Genomic DNA, 25,348 nt, shown 5'->3' on the forward strand with positions numbered 1-25,348 from the left:
CTTATTTTTTAGAAATTGAAAAAAAATGACATTGACCAAGTCCTTATACCCTTTCCTCAATTGAAATTTTTTTTTTTGCATACTTGATTTGCATAGGATTTTTTTGATAAAATGCTGAACATATGCTTTAAAGTATTAAGGCATTGCAAAAACAACTATTTCATCAAATAAATTTAAGTCGGATATTCCTATGATATTCCTTTTCATATTGGATACAAATTTTCTTAAGTCTACTGCAGACACTTTGTAGTCAAAGTGTTTCAACTGAGGTACTACACAGGCGTCAAAAGGCGTCATTATGGAGTAAGGGGGGTGGCGTCAAAAGGCGTCATTATGGAGGAAAGGGTTAAAAGTTTCATGCTAAACACAGATTAACTGTTGACACACAGATATGTCTTACCTTTATGTTTATTTATTGTCCCCTAACATATAATGCAAAAGTTAGAATTCAAATGGCAATACTTAACCATATAAACAAACCTTGAGTCAATGAACCATAATGACTGAAGGGGCAAGCCAAAGAACCTTGGGGGGAAAGAGAAATGCTAAATATATAATGCTAATACAACTGCATAGGAATACCATCGATATATAATCGACTATTTAAACTGACCTGAACACATACTTTAAACATGTAAACTGTACTTAAATTTTGCCGTTAGTTTTCTTGTTTGAATTATGTTGCATTTGTCATTTCAGGGCCTTTTATAGCTGACTGTGCTGTATGGGTTTTGCTCATTGTTGAAGGCCATACAGTAACCTATAGTTTTTAATTTCTGTGTCATTTGGTCTCTAGTAAAGAGTTGTCTCATTGACAATCATACCATATCTTCTATTTTATCATTATAAAGTATTATGTAAGGAATGACAGAGTATGATAGTAACATCAATAGAATTGTACTAGTATTGTATTTTAATTAACATGATAATCTCATCTACTATTGTATCAACATTTACCATTGTATCAGATTTTGGTTTGGAAAATCTCACTGAGTTTTGTATTAGTTAAGTGCCAGAGTTAATAAGTTTACATCTTCAGCATCTCCAGCTAACCTCAATGTTTTTTAAATGATTTTACATATAAAAGTATGTCCTGTTATGATGAAGCCAGCAGACTCTTTCATACAGCTATTTTTTATTTGAACTTTCAAAATTTCTTAAAAGTTAATGGTAAAATAGATCAGAAGTCTTCTGTCAATAAGGCATCCCCAAACCACTGTTGAGTTTCATTCTACAGATCGCTATTATTTAATTAATCAAATCAATTTATAAACATAAGTAAAATAAAAATTAACACAAGCTCATTTATATATATAAATATATATAGTAAACATGAACAATACAGCCGCCAAATATATTAATTGGACAAATAAATATTATGATCAGAACTGTAAACATTAACTTAATCAATCTGCTTATTAAAATTCACTTATATCAATAATAATAATATTTAAATAACTAAAATCAATCCTATAAATATTTTCGGATAGAACTACGTCGTGTTTTGCAATCTTTTAAAGTACATGTAGATAAACAAGTTTAATACTTACCTAAGATTTTCTCTTTGTTCATGTGTAAGACTGCCTGTGCTTGATGCAGCGTAATGTATTGCTTGGAGTGCCCTGTCTATAGACTTGACCACTTGTGATAAAGATGACTATAAAAAATACAATTAAGAAAATAATTTGACCTAATCATGATTTTTCTGAATTATTTTTTATTGTACAGCCGACTGTTTATATCATGTAGCCAGTAAAAACTAATAATGGAGGTTTGCCATTGATAAAAAAAACTATTTACATCAACACCTCAAAATGTACATACTACATGTATGAGGGGCCTTATGGGTTATTTTCGTTCTATGTGATCTGCACATTTTCACTATCGTGATCTGTTTTTCTACAGGTTTTAATTTTTATATATATTGTGATCTGTGATCATGGAAATTTATTTTCTGTGAATCATTGAATCATGATTAAAAAAAAAATCAACTCCTGAATCGTGATGAGACATCCCCCCACCCCCAATTCCTATCAGGCCCCTCTTGTGTATCTACATGTATAATCAGAAACCTTAATGATTTTGATTGTATAAAGAAAATATTTTGAATTAAAAAGTGTTATGATAAGATCTTGCAGCTTATGAAAGCAGAAAACTTGAAGAAAATGGTGAACTTTAGATGTATTCTTGGTAAGCGAAATACTGAGAGCAGCAGGTTATATCTAGTGAAAATAGGCTTTTTGCTTTATTCTTGACAATCTATATGAGATTATTTAAATATTTTTCCAAAATAGAGACCGCCAAATCAATTTTGCTAGACCCCAACAGTTTTAAGTGTGAATTTTGTCACACAGCTGACAATGTAAATTCAGAAATACGTAGACATTATATAATTGTTATAACGTACCACAGGTACTACAGAATTATACTGTTAATCTTATTAAACTAATGACTCTAAATTAAAAGGTAAACCTCTTAGATATAATGCCGTTTAATATAATGAAAAAAAGTGTGGAAATTTAAAGAAATATATAGTTTTTTAAAAATTCTTTAAAAACAAGAGAAAAAGTAGACATACCATAATTCCATTGTTTCTCTAACATTGGGAAATCATAAATCTATCATGTTGATTAGAAATCAGTGAAAAATTTTGAAATTTTCTGACTTATTTCTAAAAAAAATGTTATTTTGTCGACCAAAAGGGCAAATATATGTTGTTAGCCGGAATTCAGGTAAATTTTTTTAAATTCAATTCAAATATGTTTGATATTTATATACTATAACTTTCCTTTTGCAGTACTTAATTTTTTGCATTTCTTTTTTTTCAGTAATCTTATATTTCAGTTTTGTTTAGTTGGGGGGATTTTTTTTTCAAAATAGTATATGATTGTACCTGTTGTCAAGACCCTAATCCCCTGAATTAAAAAAATATTAAAAAAATATAAGAGCCAAGACTCATATGTTGAAGTCTGACTAATATAGTCTAAGCTTCATGACCAAAATAAGCCCCCTCCCCCTTCCTCAGGCTATAGGCATGCATGATGATATATTATAATCAAGTTAATTATATTTTGTCACTAGAATCTACATTTTGCAGATGTCTAGCTAAAATGTATGTTACCATATCCTAAAGCTTATATCCCAGTTACTTAATTTTATTTATGAGTGTAGGCTGTATTTCATTGGTATTTGACTGTATACATAACAATCCTTAATTTTATATAAATTTAAAATTTATACTACTGGTATGTTATAAATTTTAAAACATTTAATTCCTGAATAATGTTTCATGCTTTAGTCTAAATTTTTAATATCCATAGGGTATATCAATTAAATTTTAGGCCAAGTTTTATTGAATGACTTTATGTCTTTAATTGTTTATTTGTCATGAAACTACATAATTTAAATAGTTTTTGAGAAATTTATTGTAAATCACAGTTCTGGGACACCTTGGTCACTGACCTGTTACATTTTAAAAATATGTATATTTGAGAAAAAATAAAACTTGTCATATTTGAGGGTTTGGATGGGGTTAAATGATTAAAGAATGATGCCCTTAAAAAATGAAGATTAGAGAATAACGGGCAAAAAAAATGAAGATAAGAGAAATGCGTGGTCTAATTTTTTGAAGATTAGAGAATAAAGGTTATTTTTTTGAAGATTAGAGAAAAAAGGGGTGAAAATTAAATGTTTAAAAAATGTTTACAGAATAACAGACCCCCCCCCCCCCCCCCCTTCCAGACCCTCATATTTAATTAAGGCAGATTAAAGTTATGGAATACAGAGTGTGCATGCTGAAATGTCTCTCCTGCTTAACTGACATCGCCGCAATACAGCCTTGTTGTGCTAATGCAGCATAAAGCAACCAACAATCAATCAATCAATGCTTTACTGACCCTTGATTTGATGTTGAAATTCTTAATTTTAAAGGTTCTATCTAATCACATTTACTTTACATCTTTTAACAATCTATGACAAATTCAATGAGGTCAAGGTCAGATAATTCATGTCAGACAGACATGTACACCTTACAATGATTCCCTACACCAAATATAGTTTACCTATTGCTTATGGTAATCGAAAAAGACAACAAAAACTTTGCATTGACCAATGTACCATGACAATGAGATCAAGGTCAGATTATATATACATGTACTAGCCACTCAGACTCAGTTTGTACACCTTACAATTATTCCATACACCAAATATAGCTGATCTATTGATATAATAATATTCTCAAAACAGACAAAACACAAAAACTTAACATTGACCAATGAACCATGAACATGAAGTCAAGATCAGATTATATTTACCAAACAGACATTTTGACATGTACACCTTACAATTATTTCATACACTAAATATAGCTGACCTATTGTTATTAGTACTAACAAAACAGACCAAAACACAAAAACTGCATGAGAAATGCATGTATTAAAAAAATCCCTTTGCAATTATTATTAATTAGTTGCCTATGAATATGATTAAACCTGAAAATTTAATGATTTTTCATGTATAGTTCCAGTAATAAATTATTTGAAATTCTCATAAAAAATTAACCCGACTACTTGACCATAAAAATTTGGTCATGACTATGGCATAAACTATCCTCATTTTGTAAACCATAATGTACATTGTGTATAAAGAGAACACACCTCATCCTAAATACTTCATCTGACCACTGGAGCATGTTACAGCTTACATGAACTACAACTTCATTTTAACTCTGATGGATAATTGTCTGATAGGCAATCTTCTCATTTTTATACCAAACTAGAGGCTCTAAAGAGCCTGTGTCGCTCACCTTGGTCTATGTGGAAGAAGATGGATTTATGACAAAATTGTGTTTTGGTAATGGTGATGTGTTTGTACATCTTACTTTACTGAACGTTCTTGCTGCTTACAATTATCTCTAACTATAATGAACTTGGCCCAGTAGTTTCAGTGGAAAATGTTAGTAAAAATTTACAAATTTTATGAAAATTGTTAAAAATTGTCTAAAAGGTCAATACATGTAACTCCTTAGGGGGTCAATTGACCATTTCGGTCATGTTGACTTATTTGTAAATCTTACTTTTCTGAACAGTATTGCTGTTTACAGTTTATCTTTATCTATAATAATATTGAAGATAACCAAAAACAGCAAAATTTCCTTAAAATTACCAATTCAGGGGCAGCAACCCAACAAAGGGTTGTCTGATTCATCTGAAAATTTCAGGGCAGATAGATCTTGACCTGTTAAACAATTTTACTCCGAAAATATTTGTTCTAAATGCTTTGGTTTTTGAGTTATAAGCCAAGAACTGCATATTACCCCTATGTTCTATTTTTAGTCATGGCGGCCATCTTGGTTGGATGGCGGGTTACCTTACACATTTTTCAACTACATACCCCAAAGATGATTGTGGCCAAATTTGGATTAATTTGGCACAGTAGTTTCAGAGGAGAAGATTTTTGTAATAGATAACTAAAATTTATGAAAAATGGTTAAAAATTGACTATAAAGGGCAATAACTCCTAAAGGGGGTCTACTGACCATTTCAGTCATGTTGACTTATTTGTAAATCTTACTTTACTGAACATTATTGGTGTTTACAGTTTATCTCTATCTATAATGATATTCAAGATAATAACCAAAAACAGCAAAATTTCCTTAAAATTACCAATTCAGGGGCAGCAACCCAACAACGGGTTGTCCCATTCGTCTGAAAATTTCAGGGCATATAGATCTTCACCTGATAAACAATTTTATCATTTGCCAGATTTGCTTTAAATGCTTTGGTTTTTGAGTTATAAGCCAAAAACTTTATTTTACCCCTATATTCTTTTTTTAGCCATGACAGCCATCTTGGTTGGTTGGCCGGTCCACTGGACACATTTTTTAAACTAGATACCCTAATGATGATTGTGGCCTAGTTTGGTTTAATTTGGCCCAGTAGTTTCAGAGTAGAAGATTTTTGTAAAAGTTAACAAAGCCGGATGACGACGCCGGTCGCCAAGTGATGGGAAAAGCTCACTTAGGTGAGCTAAAAATCAAAGTTCATTTTTAGATTCAGCATATCAAAGAACCCCAAGGATTCAATTTTTGTCAAAATCAAACGAAGTTAAATTTTAGACCCTTTTGACCTTAATGTAGACCAATTTGAAAATAGGACCAAAAATTAAGAATCTACATACACAGTTAGTTTTGGCATATCAAAGAACCCCAATCATTCAATTTTTGATGAAATCAAACAATGTTTAATTTGGACCCTTTGGGCCCCTTATTCTTAACCTTCCTTTTATGGTTATAAACCTTGTGTTTAAATTTCATTGATTTCTATTTACTTAAACTAAAGTTATTGTGCAAAAACCAAGAATAATGCTTATTTGGGCCCTTTTTTGGCCCCTTATTCCTAAACTGTTGGAACCAAAACTCCCAAAATAAATCCCAACCTTCCTTTTGTGGTCATAAACCTTGTCAGGGGCGTAGCTTGGGTCTTATATATAGTGAGGCAATTCGCCGAGCGAAGCGAGACGAAAAAGATTGAGCCGAGCGGAGCGAGGCGAAAATTTTTTTAGAGGTGTTTGAGGGCCTGAAACGCGTTTTCCTGGATTTAAATGTATGATTTGTGATTACAACCTAATGCCATATCGCAACATATCTATATGAGGAAAGTTAGTCTTGATACAACACTATCTTTTGGGATGACAAGTACTAAATGTTAAATAAATAGTGTATTCGTCTCGAAAGTATACTTCTTATGCATTGTATGGGATTCTCTTTTCACATGTAAATAATATGACAGTGTACTATTTTTTGCAATTTTAATAAGTTAACACCTGTGTACAAGTACATGTAGTTATCAAATTATGATTAATGTTAGAAATGTAATGGTCCAAGGCGACGTTTTTTGGTTTCATCAAATTTTCTCATAATCTTCTCTCTACAAACGGTGATATCTCTATGTATGAATAGACTAGCCAGTCCAGAAAGTCGGTCTTCGGTCATCGTAGATCTGCTCCAATGTTTTAATCGTCTCATCGCAGAGAAAGACCTCTCACAGGGCACGGATCCTACAGGCATTGTGAGCAGCACTCTAAATACTGCATGAACATTGGGATAATAATTGGGGTCTGCAAGTTGAATTGCCGTTTCCAAAGACTGATTACCGGTATCTTTATCTCTGTTTTGGAGTCCGGAACAGAACATTTTCCACCGTTCAAGTTCTCTAACAAACCCTGGAGAGTCTGGCATATCCTCCTCATATCTGACTTGGATATCGGCAATTTCCTCCTCAGTTATGTTCTGAAGGCGACATGGCAGCAACTGAAACGCCAAGAAAGATGGGCGTGTTTGTTCAGGAAATCGTTCATTCAACTCATTCAAACAGTGATCGACAAACGGAAAGTATGCGTTCACTCTATAATAGCCGTGTACCGAATCGTCGGAAAATGCAGCATTAGCCCGATGACGCATTCGCCCAACTGTTCTTGGTTTACCGAGCTCGATATCTATGCTCTCGGCGATCGCAGCTGCTTTCATCCATATACATCTGTTGAACACTTCGTCCGACCTTTGAGCAGCAACTACCTTTTTACATGTCTGAGCATCTGTGAAGGCCTTGAACACATCACATTTTGCATTCTGCAATGCAAGACTTAAGGGCTTTGTATAACTTAAAATATGATGGGCAATTACTATTGCAACAATAAAAGTGCTCTTCTCCATCATATGTATAAATGCAGTGGCTTTTGTGCGAGCTTCGGTTGCCGTACTCTCCTTTCTTACATCTTCAAGAGATGCAAGAACTGCCTTGTATTTAGCCAAAATAACGGACAGTGTGTCAACTCTAGCAGACCATCTTGTTTCACACAATTTCGGAAGCAAACTCTTGGAAAAGGCATTTGCAATATTGATGTTACTCTCAACTTTCTCGTCATCGGTATCCCCTACTAAATAATCAACTTGTTTTGCATCGGGCAAGTGTCGCTTAAGAATTGCTGTTCTCTTTGGACTGCCACCAAGGAACCACGTTAATTGATTAACATCATCAAATACGGTTCTTATCATATCAACACTTCTACATGATGACGAAATAACCAAATTTAACGCATGTGCTCTACAATGATGGTATTCTGCACGGGGTTGTAGTTCTTTAATTCGGGCACTTACACCAGATTTTAACCCAGACATCACGCTTGCTCCGTCATATCCCTGACCCCGTAAATTTCGCAAATCTAATTTACAATCCTCCATTATCTTAAGCAAGGCTGTTGATATGGATGCTGCATCTACCTTATCTAGAGGGACAAATCCAATGAAATCTTCATTCACAATACTTTTCACATCAACAAATCTAATGCAGACTGCCATTTGCTCTAGGTTTGCCACGTCTGTACATTCATCTGCCATAATAGAAAACCACTTGGCACATCTAGCTCTTGACAGAATGACTTCTAACACCTCATCTCCAGCGATTGCAATAATTTCATTCTGAATGTCGGGACTCAAATATTTTGCGTTGTATGCTGCTGTAGCTAAATGTTGTTTTAGGACGGGTTTGTCTTCGGCTTTCCAATGGACCAAAAAATCAAAGTTCCCATCTTCACGTTTAGCGTCTTTATCCCAATTATGACCTCGAAGTGGTATGTTACGTTGACCCATGACTACGATTACGTCGATAATATTGAGAATTATCTGTTGATTTTTCTTAATATTATCTTCGTAAGCCTTAGAGATACTACACTTGATGTTTTTTTCCCCTCCCTCAATGATTTGTAGAAAGTTCGACGATTTGAGCAAAGCGTCCTTGTGGCCACTAGATTCTTGATGTATCAAAAACGTTCCTCTTTTAGCCCCGACAGCATTTTTCCAGTCTTTCATTCCAGACGAGGAAAATTTGTCTGAATAGCCACCAGAAGACTTACATTCACCAAACGCTATGCAGGGAGCACAGAAAGCAGAATCTGTAGAAGGAGAATACCTTAGCCAATTGAATTTATCTTCCCAGGCTTCATTATATCTTCTACCGTGTGTAAGAGGAAATGAAAATTTTCCTTTTTCTGGTGTCCATTTTGAACCAAGAATTGTACTTTTAAGTGTATCATTTAAAGATTTTCCTATAAAACCAACTGGATCAAGAGACTGTGTTTGTGTTTTTGTATTTGGGTTTGTTTCAGAATCTTGAGAGTCGCTACATGAAGCTTCTTCATGGGTTTTGGATATAACTGCAAAAAAAAGTCCGATTTTAAAATAAGTTCATGCAAGTTAATCGTTGACAGTTTTTTTGTTGCTCATCATGAACGTCTGAGTGATACGACCGTCTTTCCGTAAGAAAATGAAATATTGCCTATCAAAGTGTTATAAAGGACGGACAGACAGACATACATGTTATTAATTTTTAATATTGTACTGTTTGTATATTTGTCTCATGATTGTGTGTCGGTTTAAAATAGCCCTACAGAGCTTATGTTATTTGTACATGTAGTTACCGACTTTAAAAACAAAAAGGGGGTGTAAATATTTCTACCGATATGTCTCCGACCGCGGACTTTCTCTTTTTTCTTTATTGGGAACACACATTAGTATGTCACAGGGGTGGATCCAGGTTTAAATACTAGGGGGCGAAACAATGACAAGTAAATGCTAAAAAAAGAGAAAAGTGCATGTTTAGGGGGCGTATGCCGGGTCCGAACCTCACCCATTTTTTCTTCCATCTGAATCCGCGCCTGTGTCATACACAATTTAAAGATCTATACACAATTAATCGGATATAATGCTGTCATGATACTAAAGAACTATTATATATTAATTTACCCGGATCCATATTATCCATGGATTCTGCAGTGACTGTCTTCCTTTTTTTAATAAGATATTTGTCCATGATTTCCAATTTTGGATCGTCAACAACTTTTTACAAATTTATAATACCAATGACGGACGACAATGTATGTTTCCGTAAAAAAGCTTCACAGAAAAAGACGATGATCTAGTATTTTCTTATTTGAAATAAAAACTAAGTGTCAAGTACATGACAATATTTCATATTTTTTTTTATTTTTTTTGCCAAAAAAAACTAGTGAGGCAGTTGCCTCATTGCCTCAATGGAAGCTACGCCACTGCTTGTGTCAAAATTTTATAGATTTCTATTTACTTTAACTAAAGTTAGAGAGCGAAAACCAAGAAAATGCTTATTTGGGCCCTTTTTGACCCCTTATTCCTAAAATGTTTGGATCAAAACTCCCAAAATAAATCCCAACCTTCCTTTTGTGGTCATAAACCTTGTGTCAAAATTTTATAGATTTCTATTTACTTAAACTAAAGTTAGAGTGCGAAAACCAAGAAAATGCTTATTTGGGCATTTTTTGACCCCTTGTTCCTAAAATGTTGGGATCAGAACTCCCAAAATCAATCCCAACTTTCCTTTTGTGGTCATAAACCTTGTGTTAAAATTTCATAGATTTCTATTCACTTATACTAAAGTTAGAGTGCGAAAACTAAAAGTATTCGGACGACGACGACGAGGCAGACGACGACGCCTACGTGATAGCAAAATACGACGAAAAAATTTTCAATTTTTGCGATCGAGAAAAATTGGGAATAATGAAACCTTTAGAAAATATATAAAAAGAAAAATCACATACATTTATCTAACAAACTATCTTAGTAATTGTGTTCATCAATTGAAATTTGTTAAAATTTTATAGGCAAGAAATAAATCATCCAGCAAATGGTAAGTAGGTTAGGTAATCACTATGACGATTTCTGCCTATTGTGGTTGGGCAAGAATAATAAGACTGTGTGATTATGGTCTACGGTGTCTTTTGAATCTAAGTGTTCTTGGTAAAATACTTTTAAAATATTTTATTCAACTTTACACCATTTCAGATTAGGGACTTTTTGAAGTTTTACAAATGCTATCATGTGCTATAGTCATTTCTCTGTATATGTTCTTGGTGATGAATTCTTTATATTGACTTCTAGTGGAGATGTTTTAGATTGCTTTTAATATTTTGGGGTCAGAGTCACATCAATGTCCATGTGTAGATTGACTTGTTTCATTTCTAACTCAGTGTAAATGTAATAGCCCAAAAATGTACAAGGCTCCGTCTTAAAGGCCATACCTTGACCTATAATCATGATAATGGTTTACTTTTATAAATTGTTATTTGGATGGAGAGTTGTCTCATTGGCACTCATACCACATCTTCCTATGTCTATCTAAGATATTAATGCAATATTGTAGTATTTGAACATCACATGAAAAAGCTACACATGGAATTTTGTTGATGAAGTAATTATAAATCAAGATAACGCATTCATGCTTCTTTCAGTTTCTTTTCAATGCAGTGTCGACTGTTGGTGCTAAATGTCAGCCTAATTGTCAGGTGTATGTATCAACATGTGATTTGCAGTGTCCAATCCCAGTCGAAAAGTGTCAATCTTGAAGATTTTAGCAAAACAGCAATGAATTATATCTCAATTGTAAGTTCTGAGACTACTGTCATGACTGTTACACAATAATAGTAGTTTATTGTAAGTTCTGAGACTACTGTCATGACTGTTACACAATAATAGTAGTTTATTGTAAGCTCTGAGACTACTGTCATGACTGTTACACAATAATAGTAGTTTATTGTAAGTTCTGAGACTACTGTCATGACTGTTACACAATAATAGTAGTTTATTGTAAGTTCTGAGACTGCTGTCATGACTGTTACACAATAATAGTAGTTTATTGTAAGTTCTGAGACTACTGTCATGACTGTTACACAATAATAGTAGTTTATTGTAAGTTCTGAGACTACTGTCATGACTGTTACACAATAATAGTAGTTTATTGTAAGTTCTGAGACTACTGTCATGACTGTTACACAATAATAGTAGTTTATTGTAAGTTCTGAGACTACTGTCATGACTGTTACACAATAATAGTAGTTTATTGTAAGTTCTGAGACTACTGTCATGACTGTTACACAATAATAGTAGTTTATTGTAAGTTCTGAGACTACTGTCATGACTGTTACACAATAATAGTAGTTTATTGTAAGTTCTGAGACTACTGTCATGACTGTTACACAATAATAGTAGTTTATTGTAAGTTCTGAGACTACTGTCATGACTGTTACACAATAATAGTAGTTTATTGTAAGTTCTGAGACTACTGTCATGACTGTTACACAATAATAGTAGTTTATTGTAAGTTCTGAGACTACTGTCATGACTGTTACACAATAATAGTAGTTTATTGTAAGTTCTGAGACTACTGTCATGACTGTTACACAATAATAGTAGTTTATTGTAAGTTCTGAGACTACTGTCATGACTGTTACACAATAATAGTAGTTTATTGTAAGTTCTGAGACTACTGTCATGACTGTTACACAATAATAGTAGTTTATTGTAAGTTCTGAGACTACCGTCATGACTGTTACACAATAATAGTAGTTTTGGATTAGGTCAACTACAGATAAGTTCTAGTTGTATAAGAACTTTTTAATAACCTCTGATACCAGAACATAGCTAGGCATAGCTTGACTTTAACATGTTTTTAGTTTGTGTATAAAATTATAGATCATGTTGTACATTTGAACTTCAACTTTTTAAAAGGGGAAAAATTCATTATATTTAGAACATTTTTTCTAAAAGAGGGGTCAAATTATGTTAAATAATAAAGAAGATATAAGTCAAAAAATATTACAAAATTCCTGGACATATTTTGACCATACATGTATAATATCAGACAGATGTAAAGTTCTTTGAGGAGAAATCTCATTAATAATATAAATATGGACCATAATTTGGTATTCGGCCTTTGGTTTCTTTTTGTATCCTTTTTTATAAGTTCTAAAACTTTAACTTTTATTCTGTGGGTTGTGTTGGTGTTAGAATAGTATGAATGGAACAATTGAGTTTTTCGAGAAAAAATTTATACATTTTGATTCACCGTTTACGTGACAGGAAACCAAACAGGAAACCAATCTTTATTTTCTTTATTTTGCACAATATATTTCAAAAGACATAAATGAACACCATTTCTAGTGTTACTTGCTTCATGTTAATATTTAAAATCTATTTTCAATGTTAACTTAAAGTTTTTTTTAAACGCGACAGGAAACCATAAGAAACTGAAAGCATTATTTTTTGTTTTATTTTATTGCAAAGTCTGCTTAAAATAATCTGAACAGTATACTTTTTCTTAAAATCCATCTTAAATGTAACAGTTTTATAAAACTCCTAAATATGTGCTTGTTTTGAAAACAACAAGTACGATTTATTCAGAAATTTCCATATTTTCTTCATTGATACAGGATACCATAATTGTTGTATCTTGATGTTTTAGCCAAAATAATATATTTATATTTGGTTTTGAAATTCCAGTTATATACAATTTATTCCAAACCATTGGCAATGTAAAATTCTTTAAATCCAGTAAAGAAAAAAACTTTTAACTTGGAATTAAAATCTTTAAAATAGGCACCATGTGATATTTGTGACCTGTACACCATCTACATGGTTTCCACATTTTAACCTACTTTAGTGGGCTAAAATCAATAAAGTACTTCCTTTCAAGTCATGCCTGGTAAAAGTTTACTTTTCCTTTGACAAGTTTATTGGGTTTCTGAAAAGTGTTTGCAGAACATGAATAAAAAAAATTAATTAAAAATTGTGACAAAGATACCAACTTTGTACATTCCAAGTGTAACGGTATATTAACATCATCATGTATTTTTTATTAAATTATCTTTATTCACCTAAAATATCCAGTTATATTTACTGCTGAAGCAAAATCAATCCAACGAACATCGGCACCATGATAAGAGACGTCATTTCGATATAATTTTCCAAGGACTCTTTACATCATAATTGGGAAACGAAGTGTGTTAAAACGTCGGTCAAATCTGAAATCGATTTTGTCCAGTCATTGTGCATTCATTTTCACACAAGATCGTATGTAACATTATGCACACATGAAAAATAATAGACTCCCAGCGCAATCTCTTTGAAAATTGTATTTTCCTTTTTTAAATAAGACGAAACAAGTCTACAGATTATGTTTGCTAACATCCTGTTGGAAACAAAAACAATATTTAGACCTAGTATATCGTATGTCTGGCTGTAAGGGTGTGATCACATGTTAGTCACATGTTTCACGTATGACCAGAAATGATAAGAACTTAACGACAAAAACAATTTTAATAAATAACTGGACTTCTGTTTCGTGTGAAATGTAACTCATAACGATAACGTCATTTTCTAACTTAATTATTACGAAGAACAAAACAAGAATGTAAATCATCTCTGAATTACCTGTTTGAACATCTCGCGAGAGTTCATATTTGCATATTGTTTTTAAGAATTCTATTACAACAAAGCAGATTACATCATCTAAAATTTGCGTTACGAAATGGGACACCAAAGTCACGCCAGTGTTCTTACACCTGCTACAGAAATACTTATAGTTCTCTGCATTTTCTTCTGACTATTCCTATTGGTCGATGTTCTTTGTTATTTGAAAGCAAAAGTTATGAATATGCCGGTGACGATTATCCATAAATCAGTCAGCATTATGCACTTTGGAAGCGAAAAGTAACGCGAGAAACGACACAAAAATACGGTTGTATAATCTTTGAAATTTATTAATTTCAATTTTTTTTCTAGGGAAGAGTAGCATACACTTGTATGTTGATAAATATAATGTCATCTTTAGATGTAGTTACAACTTTTCTTACAGTAATTCACAATTTTATCACTTTTCTATAGTTATAGGAAACAAGCCCAATAGCAAAGTATGGTCCATATGTGTTCATTTGTACTTTGTTATCATTTGATATGTACCCCACCCTTTCATGTAAGGGGTTATCACTCATTTGAGGGGTTGTTCCCAACCTGATAATGCAAGTCTGTCATGATACAGTTCAGAAGTTTACATTTGCTGATGTGGTTCATAAAGTGTTTCTCATTTTTTTATATAGATTAGATTAGATCGCTGGTTTTCCGTTTTTGAATGGATTTACACTAGTCATTTTGGGGGCCATTTGTATCTTGCTCTTCAATGTGAGCCGAGGCTCAGTGTCAAAGACTAGTCATTACATACTTATATAAATTGTGACTGGGATGGAGAGTTGTCTTATAATTTGGCACTCATACCACATCTTCTTATATCTATGATACCGCTGTGTCCGTGCAATATAAAAAAGGGAGCTAAACAACATTTCAGATGACACCTTTAAGGAATTTTACAATATTTAACACTGTGTCTCCTGTGCACACAATGATACATCAGTTGTAAAAGATGTATGCTCACATGTTCATCTTTACTAATATAAGTTGCCGGAACATATCCAACTTCACCAAATCCATTTTGAGCCAATACCCAATCGCCGTGCTTCTTGTCTAATAGACTAAAGTCGTCACCCTTAACAAAAGTTAAATATCCTTTCCTCGTAGAATTATAGTCGTACAAAGCTCTGTACATTTTTAAATGTTTATTTATTTTTACCGGAAGCTACAATAGTAAATTTAGAAACGTATTCGGGGAAAGCGTCCTAAATACGGTTTTTGGTGGTCTATCAGTCAGTTTTACAATGAACGATTATGTTTCTTAGTCTAGTCGGAGTCCTGTCAAGAAACCGAAAGGCAAGGATTTGTATAGTATTATACAAATCCTTGTCGAAAGTGGCCATACAAAGTCAGGCTCTAAAGATATAATATTACTTCATTTCAACGAATTTAATTTAAAACATTCACCATATAAGAACTGAGACTACTAGTACTTACACGTATAAGTAGTCTCAAGTAAATAACATCCCATATTAAAAACAGTGAACCCCATTCTCAGGCAGGCAATTGGTCCCCCATATGAAAATTTCTGGCTCCACCACTGACTTCTCGACCTTGAAAAAAAACCTTTGTTTTAGCTAACATACATGCAGACGTGACAAGACTGTTTTGAAACTCAATGTTAATAAATTTCCCCTGTTTTTATTGTAAAGAGAATTTTTTTTCACACTAACCTTTCAATCTGTCTACACCAAAGAAGACATACATAACATGCCACATATAGGACCAAGTCCATACCCAACTATGGATAACATCAGAGTCAGCCAGGCGGGGGTTTACAAGCTACTCCGTGGACTAAGACCATGCAAAGCCACTGGGCCTGATGAAATTCCAACCTGTATACTCAAAGAAGCAGCTGAACACATATCACCATATCTGACCATACTTTACTGCCAGAAATCTTTGGACACTGGAATTATTCCTGACGACTGGCGAGCTGCCAACATTGTCCCAGTCTTCAAAAAAGGAGAAAAACACAAAGCTTCTAACTATCGGCCAGTCTCATTGACTTCGATCTGCTGCAAACGATTGGAACAGAGTGGGAATAACGATAGCAGATGAATTTCCATCCTGAGAAGTGCATCGTGATACGGATTACCAACAAAAGAAACCCACTGATAAGGAGCTATCAACTACATGGTCACACACTAGATGCAGTCGAGCATAGGAAATACCTGGGAGTCACCATAAACCATGACCTACAGTGGAAGACACATATCAACCAGACGGTAGGCAAAGCATCAAGGACACTAGGCTTTCTGAGAAGGAACCTAGGACGGTGTAAACCAGAAGTCAAAGCTAACGCCTACATCACCATGGTCAGACCAAACCTGGAATACGCCTCCACTATATGGGACCCTTACCATCATAACCTTGAAAAAGACCTAGAACAACTTTCAAGCGCAGAGAAGGGCAGCTAGGTTCGTGTACAATGAATACCAAGACGTATCCCCCGGTTTTGTCAGCTCCTTAATGGAGAGACTAAGATGGGAGCCTCTTAAAGATCGCCGCTGCAAAGACCGACTCAGTCTTAGAGGCATGATTTTTTTATTAGTTGTTAGTGGCTTTGAACTAGCTGTCAGATAACTGCGAGTACTCTCAGATCTGTTCATTGTGTCTTTTTGTGTCGGGATGTATAAGTACCCGGCCACGTCCACTTTTATTTTTTGTCTATCTGATGAGTTAAGCCTTTTTCAACTGATTTTTATAGTTCGTTCTTATGTTCTACTGTTATACCACTGTCCCAGGTTAGGGGAAGGGTTGGGATCCCGCTAACATGTTTAACCCCGCCACATTATTTATGTATGTGCCTATCCCAAGTCAGGAGCCTGTAATTCAGTGGTTGCCGTTTGTTTATGTGTTATATATTTGTTTTTCGTTCATTTTTTTACTTAAATAAGGCCGTTAGTTTTCTCGCTTGAATTGTTTTACATTGTCTTATCGGGGCCTTTTATAGCTGACTATATGCGGTATGGGCTTTGCTCATTGTTGAAGGCTGTACGGTGACATATAATTGTAAATGTTTGTGTCATTTTGGTCTTTTGTGGATAGTTGTCTCATTGGCAATCATACCACATCTTCTTTTTTATATCACCATGGCATATAAGTTCCGCAATAGATTGGTGGATATTGACCCCTCTAACTTATTACAAACCCGGAGATTCAAGGACCAGAGGAGGCAACCGCATACACCAACAGCGCACTCTAAAAGACCAATACAGGTACTCCTTCTTCCCAAGATCAACCAGGGAACTGAACATTCTACCGGGAAAAGCCACAACAGCAGCTACGCTAGAAGAGCTCAAGGCCAGCCTTACCATCCTGCCAGAGGCCTTGACAGGAGCTTCACACACCTAGAACTCCTTTGACCCCAGAAGAAGAAGAAGAAGAAGAAGAAGAAGACAAAAACAATGGTTGAACAATTTGAGAATTGATATTACTTTGAACAGAATTTGTTTATTGAATTTGTTTGTCTTTAAGTTTACCAAGTGATAATGTGCACGTATAATTCTGTGTTGTAATAAATATCTTTTCAAAGGTAGAAAAGGGTATTACTTTGAACAGAATTTGTTTATTGAATTTGTTTGTCTTTAAGTTTACCAAGTGATAATGTGCACGTATAATTCTGTGTTGTAATAAATATCTTTTCAAAGGTAGAAAAGGGTCTTGTTTTGCCTTTTTTATTTGTACTGTTTATGACATAGATCTATTTTTTGTATCTTTTATGCATGAAAACCCGCTTATGAGACAATGCGTATTAAATATCTAAAAATACTGTGTGAATATACAGGTTAGCTTTTATAATGATATTAATATTATAATGGCATTATATTGTTATAGGTCATTACATGATTATTTTTATTTACCTAAAACCCCTTTAGTTGTTTGTTGTAATTGATGTATTAAATACAGGTATGAATTTCGTTCAAGTCGGTGCGTGTTAATTCATTAGCGGGTACCTGTGCTCTTGTGTAACAATTATCGTCACAGCTTAATCCATCCATACTATTTACACAAATTTAATTTCAAGCCATTGTCCTTAATGATTAATTCAATGTGACGACATCAAAAGTTACCTATAAATCTATTTGTGGAAAACAAGATTCTTCAGTAGCAAAATACAGAACACAATGATAAGACACAGACATAAGGGGGGAAACATTTCTTACTTTGCAACAATTTTGATTTTCGTAATTGGATTAAAATATATCGATGCCGGTAAGCTATCTTAAGATTTATTACTTTTTATTTTATTATATTTCAATATACTATAATGATGTTCCAATCTCTTTGCTAATAAGTTTTGCTGCAATTTATATTTTATAATTTTTTTCCTCGGAGCGTTGGTCGCTTAAACTAGTATAGTACTAAGCAAGGATTTGTATAGTAAGACTATACAAATCATTGTACTAAGCATGGATACAACCTTAGTTCACTTCGATGGAAGTATGTTCTAAATGGTGTTTTCTCCTTCACGTATAATTTCCAATGAATTTCTTTTTTATGTATATAAAAGCCTGTTTGTTAATTTTATGCAATATTTTACAAAGTTTTTTTTTATTTCATGTGTATATCATTTTGAATTGTCCGGCATTCGCCCACGAAACAATCAAATGAAAACTATTGCGCTATGATGCCAGCATGAAATATTATTCTGAGTTTGTCGAGAAATTTACTTTTTATTTCGCGCTTATCAGTGCACGTATACTATATCTTCACTTTAATTCGTTAAAAACAATAATAGTTCGTACACCAAATAATAAGACACGAAAAACGAAAACAGCCCGAGCTTCTATACTTCATGTGATATTATGTTCTTCTTTGTTTTTGATTCTCAGTATTATTTTTATAATACTTTATTTAGCTAATATAAGTTTGCTAGAATGGGGCATGCTCAAAATTAATGATGAGAAAAAAACTACCACAGAGGTAAATGTGTTTGCTCTTGCTATTTCTATTTTTTTAATTGGACACAGGTTATTTCTTCTTTTACATTTGCACAAGAATATATTGTTAATATAGGAACACTTCAATCATAGGCCCATCTCCGTCTATTTCGTATGCAAGATTTATTATCCGCGGCAATATTTTTAATATTCGTACGGAGATATTTCACTCCTAAACAGTCTTATTAACAGTAAACCTTTTAACATTAAAGCTCAAACGAAAACAAAAGTATTGAATTATTAAGTGTTTACCAGACAGATAGTAGGTACCAATTACTATATTGGTTTGAGTCCTACGGGAGAATTTTATAACGGTTATAAACATTTTACGGTCAACACCGATAAACAATCAATAATTTAAAGAAATGATGTAAAGCCCATTTTTACTAAATAATACAAATCCCCATAAAAACCGTTCGCGAGTGAGAGAACTTGAACAAATTCACAGATTGCTTATAATGATAAAAAAGTCAGTATAGAAATTATTGTGAAATTCCAAAATTACCACCGTCCCTCTAGCTCCCCTCAGTACATATTGCACGTAAATTAGTTTGAAAAGGGGTGGTATGCTTTTAAACAAGTTCTGTCATAACTTTTCTTAATTTATCATTAAATAACGACTCAGTAAGTTACACTGCGAATACTCGCATTTCAGTAAAAAAAAAAATTCTGTCTCATTGTTCACGACATTTCTATATAAAAAAAATCTCCAATGGTTCTATACCTTCCGAGGAAAAAAATTATACTAGTAATATGTTCTAACAGGAACATATACTATGACAGTAATAGGTTACAGCTTTACAAGTGTACGTGGACACACGGTCTCTTCTCTAGAAAGCTAACACCTGTTTGTGATAGGAGCCTTGGAAAAAGCTAACATGGAAAAAGAACTAAAATTGAAATACCATTATACGTGTATTTATTATATATATTATATATAAAAGTTATTTCATTCTTCCAATTCACTGTCGCCTTCAAATCTTTCTCATGATTGATTGATTGTTGGTTGATAAACGTCCAGTGACACATATTTCATGCATATTCCGGACGAATAAGTTGGTTCTTATTTTGGACGATACATAACGCATAGACAAGAAACAAACTTTAAATATTAGGCAACACTGAAATATTGTGCGGTATGATTACGTCATGATAATCGTCCTGCTACGGATATCGTTGAAATAAATAATTCCTTCTCCAACATACAAAAATATATAAAAATCTCCTTCGTAATTTTAAATCATTGAGCTCAAGGCTTCAATTTTCGGTTGCTAGCTTGTTTTAGCAATGCTTTGGACTCCGGGCTCCACTGATATGACACCAGGCTCACATAATAGGATTCCAGGCTCCAATGATATGGCTCTCAACTTCATCCGATATGAACTCGAGATACATGGACCCCGGGTCTCATAACGAGAAGTAATGTTCTGATTATTACTCAGAAATATTAAGTAAGAGATCGTCCCGCTTCTAACTGGGGTCGGGTTCGTCTATAACCAAAAATCGTTGTTAAAAATCTGGCAAAAGGGAACAACATTCAATTTATTACCTAACCGACCCTCCCCGAAAACAATATGCCGCTTCAAATTTCATTACAATAATATTAATTCTGACATAATAAACGTTAATAGTTCTTTAAATCTAGGTATAATGGTTATTTTGATAAAAAGCACACATTTGGTTAACTTTGTTGCGTGTTAATATATCGGATGCAACATTTAAAGTTTCAACCCAAGTCATTTGAAATATGTATATCAGTCTGTATATCGCATGATAACAGGCTCCTGTTCTATAACTTTTTTGTTTTAGCCCGTATATCCCTTACATCACTGCTTAAGACGGACTTGGTGTTTTTTTTCGAAATCGTGATGACATTATTGCTGAATCATTGATTTTTATTGTTTTTTTCATGTCTGACCTTTTGTTTATTTACTGGGTATCTAAAGGGTCCACCTGAATACTTGTTTGCCAATAGAAGTGTCTGAATGCAAAGTCTAAGATAGACACTATTTATTTAGATAGCAGACTAAATTCTGTATCTTATTCAAGGGACATAGAACAAAATAGAAATGACGTTAGAAAAGGATTTTGATTCGTCACTTGATTAAATTGAAATAATTGTAAATCTTATCCATTAATCTTACATGTAAATATTTTATGGTCATTTTAATACCTATCTATAAAAAACATCGGATGTGAAGTCACATTAATTTTGATACACGCAATAGTTAAATCAAACCACTTAAAATGTTCGGGTAAATTAGATATTATGTATTTATTCAAATATCGATCTTTGATTTGAACCTTGTGGAATGCTCAATGTTTTCTTTATGCGACTTTTCCTTTTTATTTGGGGTTTCTGTTTTGATGGTGGGTAGTAGTCAACATGGCCTCTCTTTAACACACATCTGGGAAGAGGTTATCTAATATTTCAATAAATATGTTCCTGCACACATATATAATAGAAGTAGATGGTAAACTTGAATGAGACCGAAACCCAATAAGACACGAAACAGCAGAATAGACATCTTTATACCTCATACAATTCATACAGCTCTCTTAATTGGAAATAAAACACATAAATTATAAAAGACAAAGTTACCGTAAGATGAGGCTTTGGCAAATAGACGTAGCATATTATTCTCTAGAATCGTTTTGCCTGATTGTGAATCGATGAAAGTCCACCCTTTAAGTGTTTTATGTATTGTAGTAACTGTGCATGGAGTGACACCAAATAAAGGAGGTCTAAATGGAGAAACGAGACTAACGATAGATGGAAAAGGGTTTTCAGAGGACCAGTACAACGAAGGGAATGAAATAAAGCTGGTCTCATCAACTGCAGTTTATGATTGTCCTGTCCACAAAGATGGTTCAACAGAAGTACAAATCATGTGCTATACTCCTCAGTAAGTTCACCATTGTTATTTCTTCTACAAGTAGGAGATATATATGGTACGATACAACTTTAAAAAATAATTTTTATGTGACATTACGAATTATGACCGTTTTCTGCTGATTTGCTTTTTTCTTAACTATACAGAAAATAAATTTAACGGAATTGGTTCTAGAAAACTACCTCAGTCCTGAGTGACAAGAAGTAAACCAAATTCTCCAAAATCTTTAGACAAGCTTTTTTTTAGAAAGCAAATACTTGTTTGCGATTTATTCTGGTTCCTTGTTTCAAAATTTGCCTGTTTCCCTTTGCCTAAGGAATGGCCAAGGTAATATTTTCATAATAACAAATTTCTTATACAATTCTGATTTCATACAGATTTCTGGAATAATATGCACTTGTGTCTGAAATGTTTTACCTAACTTATACTTTAATATAATATAAAACAAGTATTGGACAGAAAAATGTTTATAATTCTAATTAAAGGATTACTACTAGCTTTAATAGAATACACAGACACTTAGAACAAGTGCCTGTGTTAGAATACTATAACAAAGGTATACATATAAAGTAGTATCAGCTATAAGATTTTTGAAAATTGAACTACTATGTCAAAAACTTGACATAAACAGTACCTAAAATGTGGAACATTTTGAGTATAGATTTTGACATAACATGTATTCTGTTAATTATTAATAATCCCTACGTTTGTTTATATAAAATGTATCATACATTATATAAAACCTTGAACAAAATTTGACCTAAGTTCCATGTCCTCTACCATAGCATGCAAACTTATAATTATTAAAATTAACAGTTAAATGAAAGTCTATTTACATTTGGTATCTAATTTAAAGTGTTAAATCAAAGAGAAAAGAAAGGGCATTAAATAATATAAATGTTTATAATATTAGAATTCACTTAATTTATGACATCAATTTTTACTTAGGGAGCTACCATTTGATTTTTATGGGGGGGCTAGGATGAAATTTGAAAAAAATAGGCAGGACAGGAGTTTTGAGTTAAAAAAAAAAGGCAGGATGAGCATCTTGGCAAAACAAAAAGGCAGGATGACAAAAAAAGTCAGGATAAACCAGTAAAAAAAAAGGCAGGACCGATAAGAGTAAAAAATAAAAAGGCAGGACAGAGATTACAACTAAAAAAAAAAGCAGGACAAAATTTTTCATCCTAGCCCCCCTATAAAAATCAAATGGTAGCTCCCTTATTAATAATTGTGGCAAACAATTGTTGCTTCAGTTTTTAAGATCTATATTAGAATAAATTGCAAATTAAACTCTTGATTTAAGGGTCTTTATATTATGGTGATGTCCTACCATATTGTTAATCAGCCACAGACTTACATACTTTGACAATCAACCGAGTCGTATTATTAGCAAAACAAATATTCTAATCCACCTCAAAACAAATAGTTTGGATAAATTTGAGTATGAAGAAAAAGAGCAGAATAAAGGACCTCTAGAAGTCTTTTCAGCTTTGATTTTATCATGATGTAAGGTTGCTACTCTCATTAAATCTTCTCTTTTTTACTTGAATATTTGTAATTGCATATTATCTTGTATGGTGTATGATAGTTTTATACTCAGAAAAAGTTCCACAATTAATAGATTTGAATTTCAGTAATATAATAGACATAATATTGAAAGTGATTGAAATTTATTTGTATTGATCTATATGTTATAAACTAAAGGAGAAATACTACTTGTGTTTTAGGCGTATGGTGGCAGATGATTACTATATTAGAGTATCAGTTGATGGAAAAGATGTTCCGTTGAGTGATCACTGCAATGGTAATGCTAACAGTGGAGATTGTAGATTTACTGTAAGTTATAACCTGCATTAATATAGGTCTATAAACTAAAAGACAAGTTAGAACAAATTTCTTACCAACTACAGTATATAAGAGCTCAATTATTTGGTATCTGAAATTTCAATGAATAGTCTTAAAATCTTAAATAATTATGTTATTATTGTTTATAAACAGAGAGGTCAATAGGTTGATTACTTTAGTTCAGATGTAACCTCATAACCTCACAATTAAGTAAAATATTAAAAAAGACAAACTATCTATAATTTTACACGACCTTTGTGAAAATTTGATATGAGACTTGATTTAGCATAATATGTATTAAGCTAGGACTGCTCCTAATGCTATGCATTACTCTTTTCAGGCTACACAGAGCGTTACACCAACGATTACACAAGTTGAGCCTATCTCCCAGGCATCTCTGCCAGGTAATTTATAAAGTATATTGTGCTGTGTAATGATTTTTTTACTTGTTCAGTCATTTTAAAAATATCTAAAAACGCCAATGATGTTCCATCAATATGTTCAATACAGCAGCTGATAAAGATTTTTTGGTGCTTTATAACTGTTATTTTTATGCCTAAGCTTTTTGTGTGATGGTATTTATTTTATAGATTTACTGTTTGAAATGTGATGTAATTTAGTGTATAACATGAATATTTTGATATTTTTTAAACCATCAGTTAATATTTGTGTTATTATTCTTAGGTGTAATCATAAAATTATATGGTAAAATTTATTCTGGTGTGTATGGAAGCAATGTACCATCTGATGAAATCACAAATGGTGTTACAGAAAGAATTTTGAGGTTAGTACATATTTATTAGCACATGGTGTTCCATATTGTTTATTTTGGAGAGCTTTTGTTACTGCAACTTAATAATAATTGACTGTTGTTTTGTATAATTATTTATTTTACAGTTTCAGATTCCTCATTTCAATAAAAGGGATTTCGTTTTAATCAGTTCATACAAATTTTTACTTCTAAGGTTTTAAAAAATATTTCAATTATTGCTGCACTTGTTTTGAAAAAAAGTGGTACCTTATATTATCCTTATAGTTATTATATAAAGTATTTAACCTAGCTATTATTAATTTCACTTTTGATTTTTACAGAGTATATGCCCATGCACAGTTGTGTGAATTACGTGGAGAGAATGATACATTGTAAGTTGAATTATTCGTTAACCTTTAAAACAGTTTTCCCTTCTTTAACAACACCACTGGTACATTATTGATGCTTGGTAGTAATATGGTGTAGTATTTTAATTTATAAAAATGATGACATAGTCCTGGTAAGATTTATGAAAGGGCAATATAAAGATGCCATCGCCTCTATGTCTATAAAAGTTATACAG

General features: G+C 32.9%; 2 protein-coding genes across 3 annotated transcripts in view; one reads left to right on the forward strand and one right to left on the reverse strand.

Moving 5' to 3' along the window:
- The window catches only part of LOC134690717 (NCK-interacting protein with SH3 domain-like), a 36,804-nt gene extending 21,324 nt beyond the window's left edge, over nucleotides 1–15,480 (reverse strand). For both annotated transcript variants that reach the window (XM_063550755.1, XM_063550746.1), the window contains exons 1-2: nucleotides 15,291–15,480; nucleotides 1,551–1,657 (exon numbers count right to left, since the gene is read on the reverse strand). In XM_063550755.1, coding sequence (XP_063406825.1) covers nucleotides 1,551–1,657; nucleotides 15,291–15,461 — 278 coding nt within the window. In that variant the 5' untranslated portion in view covers nucleotides 15,462–15,480. The remainder of the gene's footprint in view (nucleotides 1–1,550; nucleotides 1,658–15,290) is intronic.
- A 2,816-nt stretch (nucleotides 15,481–18,296) lies between these two features.
- The window catches only part of LOC134690729 (fibrocystin-L-like), a 40,928-nt gene continuing 33,876 nt past the window's right edge, over nucleotides 18,297–25,348 (forward strand). Inside the window, exons 1-6 of the mRNA XM_063550767.1 lie at nucleotides 18,297–18,544; nucleotides 21,983–22,178; nucleotides 23,897–24,005; nucleotides 24,355–24,418; nucleotides 24,699–24,798; nucleotides 25,107–25,157. Coding sequence (XP_063406837.1) covers nucleotides 18,457–18,544; nucleotides 21,983–22,178; nucleotides 23,897–24,005; nucleotides 24,355–24,418; nucleotides 24,699–24,798; nucleotides 25,107–25,157 — 608 coding nt within the window. The 5' untranslated portion in view covers nucleotides 18,297–18,456. The remainder of the gene's footprint in view (nucleotides 18,545–21,982; nucleotides 22,179–23,896; nucleotides 24,006–24,354; nucleotides 24,419–24,698; nucleotides 24,799–25,106; nucleotides 25,158–25,348) is intronic.

Source organism: Mytilus trossulus, chromosome 1 (assembly GCF_036588685.1).
Source record: "Mytilus trossulus isolate FHL-02 chromosome 1, PNRI_Mtr1.1.1.hap1, whole genome shotgun sequence".
Taxonomy (NCBI): domain Eukaryota; kingdom Metazoa; phylum Mollusca; class Bivalvia; order Mytilida; family Mytilidae; genus Mytilus; species Mytilus trossulus.